The following is a 12,239-nucleotide window of genomic DNA, read 5'->3' as shown; positions in this document are numbered from 1 at the left end:
TATGTATTTAGTCAAGTTAGTCACATAGCGATATATACACATTATGTATCACTGAAAATACATGTTGATCGATTGATATACGTAACCAACAATGTACATCTAATATTGATCTGTTCTAAAATTGCTGCACATTATATGCATGTGTTATGTAACACGGGGGCGCATACAGGGGTTTCGGAAAGTCACACACAATTTTATACCACGCCATTCAATCCGCCTTCTGTCGTAAAGTTATGTTTGTTCCCGTCTTTTTTTACTCTGTTCGTTCGTTTTTTATTTGGTTCCATTGTCCCATTACCATGATAACATATGCATATATGTACCATGTGTACCCGTACAATGTCGATATCGCAAAATATTGTATTTTCATATACCTTGATCGTGTCGAACAATGCTATATAAATCGATATACGATTTAAAAAATATAAGTTTCCGAACACTGTACATATGATCATCAAACTAATCAGCTGGTAAAATGACCCTAATATTTGCAAACAAATTAAGCACATGACAAACATAATCTATAATCTATATAAATCCATATCAGGAAAAGTTAAAATCCTAGGTGTGCATCTGTATATTTTTATATCCACATACAACTCGTGTTCATGTTCATGTTTCCTGTATAGTTTATAACAATGATTACGTTGTTATATATATATATATATATATATATATATATATATATATATATATATATATATGCCGATGTATGTTGAAGTACGGCATGCTTTCAGATTAACAGTTTAAGGATGTTTGCTTCTCTTGTTTTTGACCTTTTGACAGATATTCGGAATTCTATAGTTTCATCCGACATGACTTAAAATACAACATAGGTGTAAAATGAAAGTTTTGCCTATTTTTTAAAAAAAAACTGCTATAAATAGAGAAATTCTGACAGGGCGAAGATAACAAACAGCAAATACACTCAAATTTTAAATTTTGGGAAACACAAAATATATATACGTTTTATGCTTCTATATTCCAGCATCCCTTAAAACATTTCCAAGTGCACAGGTTTTATCTGTGCTCGTATCTGTGCTCAGAGTAAAATTTAAGGTGTAAACACGATATGATCTTCATCCGAGCACTTTGTGTATCCAAAAGGCGTTATCCGATTTGGTGTCCCTAGTGTACGCCATGTCATTATTCTATATGATTCATGATAATTTAGAAAGCGACAAAAGGATATTGCTGTATCTTTCAGAAATTTATTCCATTTATAAGTCAACAGCTCAGATTTTGGCAATCAAACCAGAAAAATACAAGATAGTAAAGGAACTCATATTGGCAAACAAAAACAGTGATAACGGTATCAATTTGATGAGAGAAAACAGATACAATTAAGATTGCATTCAAAATCCATAACTACAAAACATCTCCAAAAACGTTACTAAATTTTAGATAATGACAATTTTCCTGCTTTGTCCAAACTAATTTTTAGAACAAACGAAAAGATAAAATATTGATCACTTCTATGTAAATCAAATGTAATCGTCTCATATTTTCGGGGCTAACGCACCTCAGATAGCAGAAATTACATCTAATACTAACAGATAATGCACGATGGTGTGTACATACTTTAATATATAATGCACTATTCTATTAGATATTTTTCTGTTCATCAATCATTTCAATGAGGACAGTTATTCAACAGTGTTAAATATTGTTTTTTTTAACAGGAGGAATGGGGGAGGAGGGGTATGATATTCTATTGTCCCTTTGGTTTTTTGCCCCCTTTTGTTTTTCGATTATTTTGTTGTATAAATAGAAAACATAAAACAGTTGATTTTTTCCCCAAAAATTATGTGTACAGTTGTACAGTTGAATAAATATACATTCTAGCTCCACCATCTACTGTCCATTAATGTCGTATTTTTTTTCTCTTTTTTGTGACCATTTTTCTTCTTTTTTTATTTACCTCACTATTTTAGCAATCTCCAACTATAAGCATAATGATATATTCAGCAAAGAAAGAAACGTGCAACTAAATTGGCACCCACAAATGCATGAATCAATGCATTGTAATGTACACATATGATATGCATATGTATTTGTGTAAAATTGATACAAATTATATAATATCTGACTTAATTCATTAAATTATAAAATAATAATTTCACATAAAGGAACGAGCTTGAACAATACTGTAAAAATAGGTTGATTAAACATGTTAAAAGACTAAACAGAGCATTTCAAAAGACTATGCACAATATCGATTTAATGACCTAAATACTGTTTTCAGAAAACATATAGTATACAGTTATGTAAACTAAATTTATAACCGGACAATAAAACACGTAATCTATCAGGAAGTCATGTATGTATAATATATTTATTTCCTCTATTATTCGATTATATAATTATTACATTCATATGCACTTCACAATGTTCTATTGATTGCTATTTTTCACTTTAATATAAATTGACATATGCATTTTTTTCACGTCCTACATGTATTAATGTACTTGTTGTATTACTTTTGACTAATTATTGTTATGACAATGTCACCTGTCCTAGTATTAGATGTAAGCTTCGCGTGTCTGCGTCCGCTTCATCCCTGGCGATATGAGACGCTGACATCCGATTTACATAGAAGTGATAAGTAAATGGAGACGGGTCTAAATCACTCATCTGCTGATACGGCCCCTGCTGATTTTGCATCATTAACCTGCCAATTTTGCCCCTATGTAGAACAACTAAAGTTGCTTCCCTTTGTACATTAACCGATTATAAATTGAAAAATGTATGCCATGTTACTTTATTAATCAAATTAAGATAAACAATAGCTATAAATTAATAATGTTAGATCGCAAGAAAGTATAATTTAAATGGTTTGTAAAATTTGGAATACACTGTTGACAGTTTTGTCTTTTTTATAGTTCACAATAAGAATACATAAATTAATTTGGAAACAATATTTTTTTAATCTTGCAAAGTGAAAAAAATAAGTGAAATGAAATTATTTGAACTTATAGAAGGACATTAACTTATATTCCTTTAAAACATATGACTGTTAGGTTATATTTTTTCTTAAGGTATTATTGTTTGGACACCACTAAAAGAAGTTAATCACACAATTAATATCATTTGCACTATGATTTATAATTAAAGCAAAACAATAGATTCAAGTAATTTACGAGGGTTAAAAGGGGGAGGGTAGTCATTCTGATATTTGACTACGTTGTTAGTGATCATGATTATCATGATAAATGTAAGGAATCCTTATACTTTCAATGTATTCATGGTGTAAATGTATTTTATATTTTGTATAAAAACAAACAATTATTACTTTTTTTAATTACATATATACTTTCATAGAGGAACCTTTATATCACTATTGTTAATTTGCTTTATCTTTCTTGTGTACTAAGATTAACTTCATCAATTAATCATTGTTCTATTATTCAACATATACCCCATAGCACAAGTGGAAGAAGTATATTTAACTGTTACACTGATATTAAGAGTAGTAATACATTTATTGATTGTGGTTTGTTTTACGTTCAGTTTCAAATATTTCATGCATGCTCATGATGATAACAAATCCACAATGAATACAACCGGAAGGTCTTTAATCAATTAAAATGAATGTCGAGAAATTGGAAATCCCACTAGAAAATGAGAGTATATTGAATAAAGAAATTGAAATTTAGCCTTGCAACAGCCCACCTACGGACCCTTTAAGGAGTCCTTTAAAGGGTTCCTAACGTGCAGAGAGCTGGCACTCTATCTCTTCACGAGACAAAGGAAAACAATCTCCTTTCTGACCAGACGTGGCTGCGCATTTATTCATTCAACACGACCAAACGGACACTCAAACATTCACATGGACTTTACTGTCTGTTCAAAAACCAAAAGTGACCATATTTCTGTTCCTGAGTCACCTTTGGGCTTAAGGCCAATATCATCATTCTTTAAAACATTAAAAGCGGTTTTAAAGGACTTTGCTCTTATATCATACAGTATGACTAAAGATGACATCCTGATGTAGATCTTATAAAAATATACTTTGCATTAAATATGTTGAATGTAATATACAATTATTCTCAATTTTTTTATGTATTTTTTTGTGAAAGATGAACCATAAAAGGTATCTTTTTCGGCCCTTTCTTTACTTATAACATCACCTGCTGATATGACCCCTTCCTATAGACACCATAAAATGTGTCTCTATCGACCTTTTCTTTAATATTTACATAACCTGCTGATACGACCTTCCTATAGTCGCCATAAAAGTGTCTCTATCTATCCTTTCTTTACTTATAACATCACCTGCTAATATGACCCCTCCCTAAAGGCACCATAGAAAGTGTCTCTATCGACCCTTTTTTTACTTATAACATAACCTGCTGATATGACCACTCCCTATAGGCATCTTAGAAAGTGTCTCGATCGACCCTTTCCTTATTTATAACATCACCTGCTGATATGATCCCTTCCTATAGGCATCATAAACAGTGTCTCTACATTTCCTTTCTTTACTAGTAACATCACATGCTGATATGACCCCTCCCTATAGGCATCATACAAAGTGTCTCTATCGACCCTTTTGTTACTGATAACATCACCTGCTGATATGACCCCTTCCTTTAGACATCATAGAAAGTCACTCAATCGACCATTTCCTTTCCTATAATATCACCTGCTGATATGACCCCTTTCGATAGACACCATAGAAAGTGTCTCTACCGCCCCTTTCTTTACTTATAACATCACCTGCTGATATGACCCTTCCTATAGACACCATCGAAAGTGTCTCCATTGACCCTTTCTTTACGTAACATCAACTGCTGTTATGACCCCTCCCTATAGGCACCATAGAAAGTGTCTCTATCGACCCTTTCTTCACTTTTAACATTATCTGCTGATATGACCCCTCCCTATATACATCAAAGAAAGTGTGACTATCGACTGTTTCTTTATTGATAACATCACCTACTGATATGACCCCCTCCCTATAATATAAGCACCAAAGAAAGTGTCTCTATCGACCTTTCTTTACTTATAACATCACCTACTGATATGACCCCTCCCTAAATTCACCATAGCAAGTGTTTAACGACCGTGTCTTGAATTATAACATCACCTGCTGATATGATCCCTTCCTAAAGGCACCAAAGAAAGTGTCTCTATCGACCCCTTCCTTACCTATAACTTCACCTGCTCATATGACCCCTCCCTACAGGCAGCATAAAAAGTGTCTCTATCGCCTTTTGTTTTACTCATAACATCATCTGCTGATTAACCCCTCCCTGTAGGCATCATAGAAAGTGTCTCTATTGACCATTTTTTTTACTTATAACATCACCTGCTGATATGACTCCTTCCTAAAGGCACCATAGAATCTCCATCGACCCTTTCCTTACTTATAATATCACCTGCTGATATGAACACTTTCTATAGACATCAAAGCAAGTGTCTCTATCGACCCTTTCATTACGTATAAATGATTTATCTTTTCTCTTGTTATAAAAAGAGTAATAGGTTTTGATAAAACAGGAAAAGTGTCATCATCTCAAATTTTACAGATGCAGTAACACTTTAAGAAGATGTTTTGTAATTATTAATTTGGAATGAAGTCTATTTTTCTGTCATCAAATTAATACATTATTACTGCATAATCAACATATAAATTGCTGAACTATCTTGTCTTTTTTCTGGTTTAATTGCTAAACTCTGAACTTTTTTTTTATGATAAATGATAACTCTTAGAATTATACATGTAAGTACGGTAACAAATTAAACCTTCAAATAGTCAGCTTATGAAAAGTATGTGATCAGCGATTGATTTCGGAAAATTAGAATGTCCATAGAAATTTGTGTATGCTGGATAAGGGTAGGAAACAGGCAATTGATATATATGCAAACTCCTTTAGATTTTTTTTCGATTATCAACATTTTTTTAATAAGTTGTGTGCATTCGTACCGATTTACTGTATTCCATCATACGGAACGCTCAAACCTTTAAAAAAACGAAAGGTCGATTGCCAATTTGATTAGAATATTATATTCGACAATAATGTATACTATAAAACGGAAATGTGCAACTAAGGAAGCAATTCATTAGGTAAAATGGTTTAACAAATAAAACGACCATGTTTACAGTAGTTGTCGTCTGTTTATGTAGTTCATACGTGTTTCTCGTTTCTCGTTTTTATATAGATTATACCGTTGGTTTTTCCGTTTGAATGGTTTAACACTAGTAATTTGTTGAGGCCCTTTATGGCTTGCTGTTCGGTGTGAGCCAATGCTCCGCGTTGAAGGCCGTACCTTGACCTATAATGGTTTACTTTTATAAATTGTAACTTGGATGGAGAGTTGTCTCATTGGCACTCATACCACATCTTCCTATATCCATGTACATGTTTTTAGATGTATGATACAAGATCATCATATCTTAAAAAACAAATCTACCTGCTAACCACTATCATATCTTAAAAAACAAATCTACCTGCTAACCACTATCATATCTTAAAAAACAAATCTACCTGCTAACCACTGGATCCATGTCTGATTTTGATATTTATTTAAGTATATAAATAAAATTGGATATTTTTAGTTGACTTGATTGGCATGATATCGGCAACTACATGTAATACCGCCAAAAAGGGTTTACATATTAAATTAACTTCATTTAAAAAGTAATATAAATAAATTTACTCAAATGTCAGAACTACTCATAAGAAAGATAATGGAAATGATATATTTCGTGCACATGAGTGTATGATAAAATGATTGATAAGCTCACATGAATTATAGATGAAACGGAGAAAACAAAAATTAATTAATACATTCATTGGCTCTCGGTCATAAAATTTTACTCAGTACTCGGGAGTACAAAAGTGTGCTCGAAGCAACAAATACATAATATTTTGATTTTGTTCACTCATGGTTGTCAATATAATGGAATTTTATGAAAATGAGAGGTTTTAATTATGTAGCTATTAAACCAGGTTTAACCCACCATTTTTGACACAAGGAAATGCCTGTACCAAGTCAGGAATATGGCAGTTGTTTTTCATTCGTTTGATGTGTTTGAGCTTTTGGTTTTGCCATTTGATAAGGGACGTTTTTCTTGAAGTTTTGTATTTTTGTTTTTTTACTTTTGATAGCTGTTGATACCTGAGTCTGAGTACGATCATCATGCTCAAGGGCTGGATTTCTATCTTTAATAAAAATTGTCGTATATTGTCTGGCATCAGTAGCAAATGTGTGGTTTGTAAACCAATATGTACATACTAGGCAGTTCAATCATTTATTTGAAGTGCATACAAAATATACTGATTTACTAGTTTATTTCATTTATAAAAACACATTACAATATTACATATAACAATATTAACGGTAAACATATTACTGCACCAGATGCACATTTCGGCATTAAATGTCTCCTCAGTCATGTTCGATACGAAAATATTTTAAAATTCAATACTATAATTTTGGTTTGATTATATACCACCCACATCAAGAACGCCACAACTGTAATTTGAAGAATAAAGCAATAGAGTATTACCAACGAAACAAATCTGGCAAAGAAATCAAACATTAAAATTTCTGTCAAGATTTAGCCCGACAATTACACTGAGACGTGCAAAAACAAAACAAACATACAGAAAACTATAGATGGTATTATAAATGAAAGTATCTGCCAGTACATAGGTCCACACAGTACATGACAAATGATCATTATGATTCATTTGACATACTGTACATTTAGAAATCTAAAATTTGTTTTGCATTTTCGATTGCGATTGTTTTTATTTTTTGCAAAAGCTTTTTCGTCGCAATTTTTGCGAGATAATTTGTATATCTCATTTAAGGTTTTTATATTTATTTGTACTTTGTGCAGAGTGCATGAAATTTTGTAAACATTCATTTCAATGAAAATTAATTTATATGGCAATTTTTTTTACAGATGAGTCAGAATTAAGGAGTATTATGGCAAATAGTGTACTATAGTATTAGTACGTAACAGGATGGATAGTACCATCATACCAGGATTATTTGGACTGAATCTTAATCTGATGTATGTTTTAGACATCCAAATGATTTATGATGAAATAGAAGCACTTAAAATACGACTGCAAGTTGAGCATAAGTGTGTACACAATGTTCTTAATAATATGATTGCTATTTTGAAAACAAAACTACCAAGATTGCGATGTTATGCAAAAGAAAATCTTGAACATATTCTAAGGGAAAATAAAAACAATTTAAACGCATTGTCCGATCTAGAACAGATTTATAAGGGATTGCATAGACTATCGGACGCAGAAAGATGTAAACAACGCATGGAAAAAATCATTAATAGCACCCAAGAAGAAGACATGGTCAATAAAGCTGTTTGTCTTTTGGAACAAGGGTATGCATTGGTGCACGATATGTCAGCTAATATTGAAAACATTGCAAGCAGCAAATTAACTGATGCACACAAGCTGCTGCAGGCAGAACACCAAAGAAGCGAAAAAGAACGGAGATTAGTGCTTCAAAAATGTGTTTTCCACAACAAACAAACTATCAGTAATTTAGAACAATCTATCCAATGCAGTAGAACAAACGAATACTTTCTTCGCAAAATCACAGCCCTTCAACAATTTGAAAGGGCCCAAATCATCTGCAGCAAATATCCATACAAAATAGTATGGTCGTATTACATTGGGGAGGCATGGAATCGTCATGTCGATTCACTACAAAGGCAAAGAACTGAACATAGAATAAAAGATGTCTTGGATGCTACCTGTAAGGCGATTGAAATGTTTTTAAATGTTGCAAACATGACAGATGACATTGATAAGAAAAGAACTTACATTTCAAGATCACTTGCACAAATAGGCCATATATTAATAAAACGGCACAAGACACTTGAAAATAATCCTATAGATTTTGATTTCATTAAAGATGAGTCATTTGTCAAATATATCAGAGACCCAATGATACCATTAGGAAAGGCATATGACATGCAGAAAAAAATACCCGATTCATTTGTAATGAATAAATATGGACGTGCCTTATTCCATCTTTCGAAAGAGAAAGATTCGCATGAAAAACGACAGCGACTTGAAATGGCTGAAGCAATACTTACTAAATCAACAGAATGTTTTACCATGAACTGGTTCGCTTATAGTACGCGTATGCAAGTTGCCGAAAGTTTAGGCGATTTGCATTTAACGACAAACAGAGAATTGTCTTGGAAATACTTTCAAGCAGCACTCAGCGATGGAAATCAATGCTTCGAATCAAAGGGATCTGCAATTGATATGGAAATATTGGCAAGAATATGTCAGAAGATTGCCAAGTTCCCATCTACCAACAAGTATGGCGCCTATGTGGTTAAGAATAAAGAGTTTCTTCACTACGCTCTTGATTATTTGCAACACGGAATAGCTTTATCAGGTCCAAGCGAATACAACGTTGCCAAAAGAATGGCATCATGTTTATACGACTTAAATGAACTCGTCACAGCTGCTGAGTGGATGAAACGAGCGTTATCATTATCCTCATATGTTAAGACATATGACTTTAAAGTTACCTGTTTATATCTTCTAAAACGATATGGCGTTGAAAGCAAGGATAATGGAGGTGACAAACCCTACTATCTTCTCCGAGAAATAATTTACATACTGCTTAAATGCCAAAAACAGCAGGCAAATACGAATGAAGTGTATGAATACATGATCAGGAACGACTACTCCGACTTGTGTTCACTTATACACGATGTGGTAACGGTAAAACAATTGTTAAATCAAACCGGTATAGATATAATTACAGAAATCTTGCAATGTGACACAGCAATAAAAAAATTTCAGGACGACAGAAGCAGCTTGAACAGTTCAAAGAACAAATATCAAATGTCGTTCCACAAGACGATATTGAAATAGATCTCGAAGAAGAGTTTGAAAAATCTTCAGCACCTATTCCGATTTCTCTAGAGACTCAACAGGTACCCGAAGGATATCAATACAGTTTCTTCATATCTCATAGCAATAGAGACAGTGACTGGGTTATCAATATGCTTCTTTTCGAATTAGAAAAGAAATTTTCAGACGAAGACGAAGCTTTTAAAGGTAATTTATAGAATTCTAAAGATATAAGAGCCTCGTAGTTAATCTACAGTTACCGCTAGCCTGTCAACACTATTGTTGTGTGTTCAAACTCCGCTCGTGTCAAGGTGGTTTTTGTCCCGATCTGAATTGTCTTTTGTTTGATTGTTTTCCTGTCGAAGGTGCGTGGTTTATTCTGGATACACCACTTTTTATCTAAAGGTGGGGTGGGGGGGGGGGGGGGGGGGGGTTGTTTTTTCCTCAAAAATATTCTGATCCTCAATTTGATGAAACAAATATTGTGGTCAAGCAGATTACATAAAATTATTCTGAATCCAGGTTTTCCCCATACCTTTTAGTGTTAAATTTGGTAAAAAAAATGATAGTCAACTAAAACTAAAAAATAAATATTTTCTGACTCAGACAAAAGAACCATACCCCCCTTTTTTGAAGTTAAATGGTTGCTCCCTAAAGTACAAAAAAACATTTTAGAAAAAAAAAAAACAAATATTTTATAATTTAATTTATTATTTAACATGATAATAATTGATTTTCTGTCTATAATAACCAGCAAAGATATCTGATGGTGAATACAATTTGGGTATCTGATAACACTTAACTCAAATAAATAAGAGTCATAGAAATTTCAATCCACGAATTCAAATATAGAACAAATATTCAACGATTGACCGAACCAGACATTATTTCACGAATGAACTAATTATCAGTGTTGTTCGGTCACGAGCTAAATATTTTTCCATACTTGAATTTTTGAACTAGTTATTGTTTTTGATACATTGGCATTGAAATTTTGAAAGAAATAAAGTGAACAATACAAGAAAGTTTTTGTTTGTAACGCATTCTAAATGCGATTTTGGTATAACGTCATCGACAATTCATTCTTTTTTTGTCAACATATATATATGTAATAATTGTGTAAATCATTTTCAGGTTGTATTGCGGACCGGGATTTCGTTCCGGGTAAAACTATAATCAGGAACATCACAGAAGCAATCAGAAAAAGCTGTAAGATAATCCTTGTGCTAACAAGAAATTTTGTTGCGAGCCCTTGGTGCGAGAACGAAATGGAAAGAGCATTAGTACGACATATTAATGATAAAGATAGTTGTGTCATTCCCCTTTTATTGGAACCGTTGTCAGATGAGCAGTTTCCTGATTGTTTGAAAAATATTACATATTTAGATAAGACAGATGAAAGTACAAGGATTCAAGAAATAAGCAGACTGAAGCGGGCTTTGTTGTATGTACCTGGTGATGACATTATATACGTTCGGGAAGACAAGTGAATATTTAAGCTAAAGACGTGGCAATACAATGAAAATGTGTAATATAAAATACCAATCGTCACACTAGACATATTGATGTTCTGCAAGTTGGTTCAACTTTAAAGATGCAGATCAGAAAATGTTGTCACAGGTTTATAATTTTGTAACTTATTAAACGACACGTGACCATTACAAAAGTTAAACTCATTCATTTTACTTTCTCTTATTTTCAAACGAAATTGATTAAATCATGATTGATCTTGATATTCACTGCTTTTAAGAAAGCAATATTCTATGATTATGTTTGTCATATCAGTGTTTTCTGTAACAGATAAAGGAATATGTAGTGTGGTCGCCAATTATACAACAACCCGACAACACAAATAACAAAAAAACGGGCCTACATACCTTTGCAGCAATAAACAGATGCCCTATATATTTTAACAGGGTCTAGATCTTCCCTTGTCTAAAATAGAATATAGAGAAGAAACTATAAAATCACGTTCTGGTCACATGAGATCAAACTCGAAAAATAACTTTCAAGACAAGTTACAACCAGGGAGATGAATTTAAAAACCCGTTCAGAACACCTGTGGTAACCCTAGGTTGTTTTGGGGGGGGGGGGGCGTGTTTTTCAAATTTTAATATTAGTTTTGTGTAAACATTGTGTATGTGTTTCTCTCTCGTTTGACTATGATGTTGTATGGTCGGCAACTTAAGGTTTGGTTGGGCCCTTATTTTTTTGTATTTCGTTCAGCAGTTACAATGTACCATCCATAGAAATTGTTAATCTTATATGAAAAAACAGTACAAACGTATAACCCTATTAATTTATCATAAATGGGATATATAATCAACTTTAAAAAAAAAAAAATTTCGCGGTGTAGTTAAAGATCGGAAAAAAAATAAT

At 32.7% G+C, this 12,239-nt stretch overlaps 1 protein-coding gene across 1 annotated transcript; it reads left to right on the top strand.

Moving 5' to 3' along the window:
• The first annotated feature begins 2,250 nt into the window (after positions 1 to 2,250).
• On the top strand, positions 2,251 to 11,595 carry LOC127715998 (uncharacterized). Its single transcript, XM_052222099.1, has 3 exons — positions 2,251 to 2,320; positions 7,919 to 10,067; positions 10,995 to 11,595. The coding sequence occupies exon 2, from the start codon at positions 7,980 to 7,982 to the stop codon at positions 9,879 to 9,881; it is 1,902 nt and encodes a 633-aa protein (XP_052078059.1). The 5' UTR covers positions 2,251 to 2,320; positions 7,919 to 7,979; the 3' UTR covers positions 9,882 to 10,067; positions 10,995 to 11,595.
• Positions 11,596 to 12,239: the final 644 nt, after the last annotated feature.

This window comes from Mytilus californianus, unplaced genomic scaffold, assembly GCF_021869535.1.
Source record: "Mytilus californianus isolate M0D057914Y unplaced genomic scaffold, xbMytCali1.0.p SCAF_9, whole genome shotgun sequence".
In the NCBI taxonomy this organism is placed as follows: Eukaryota; Metazoa; Mollusca; class Bivalvia; order Mytilida; family Mytilidae; genus Mytilus; species Mytilus californianus.
Note: the sequence above shows the minus strand (reverse complement) of the source record. Positions and strands in the feature narration are given on the sequence as shown.

What these genes read in the sequence shown, in the direction of transcription:
- LOC127715998 (XM_052222099.1), top strand. Translation starts at nt 7,980, where the DNA reads ATGGATAGTACCATCATACCAGGATTATTTGGACTGAATCTTAATCTG.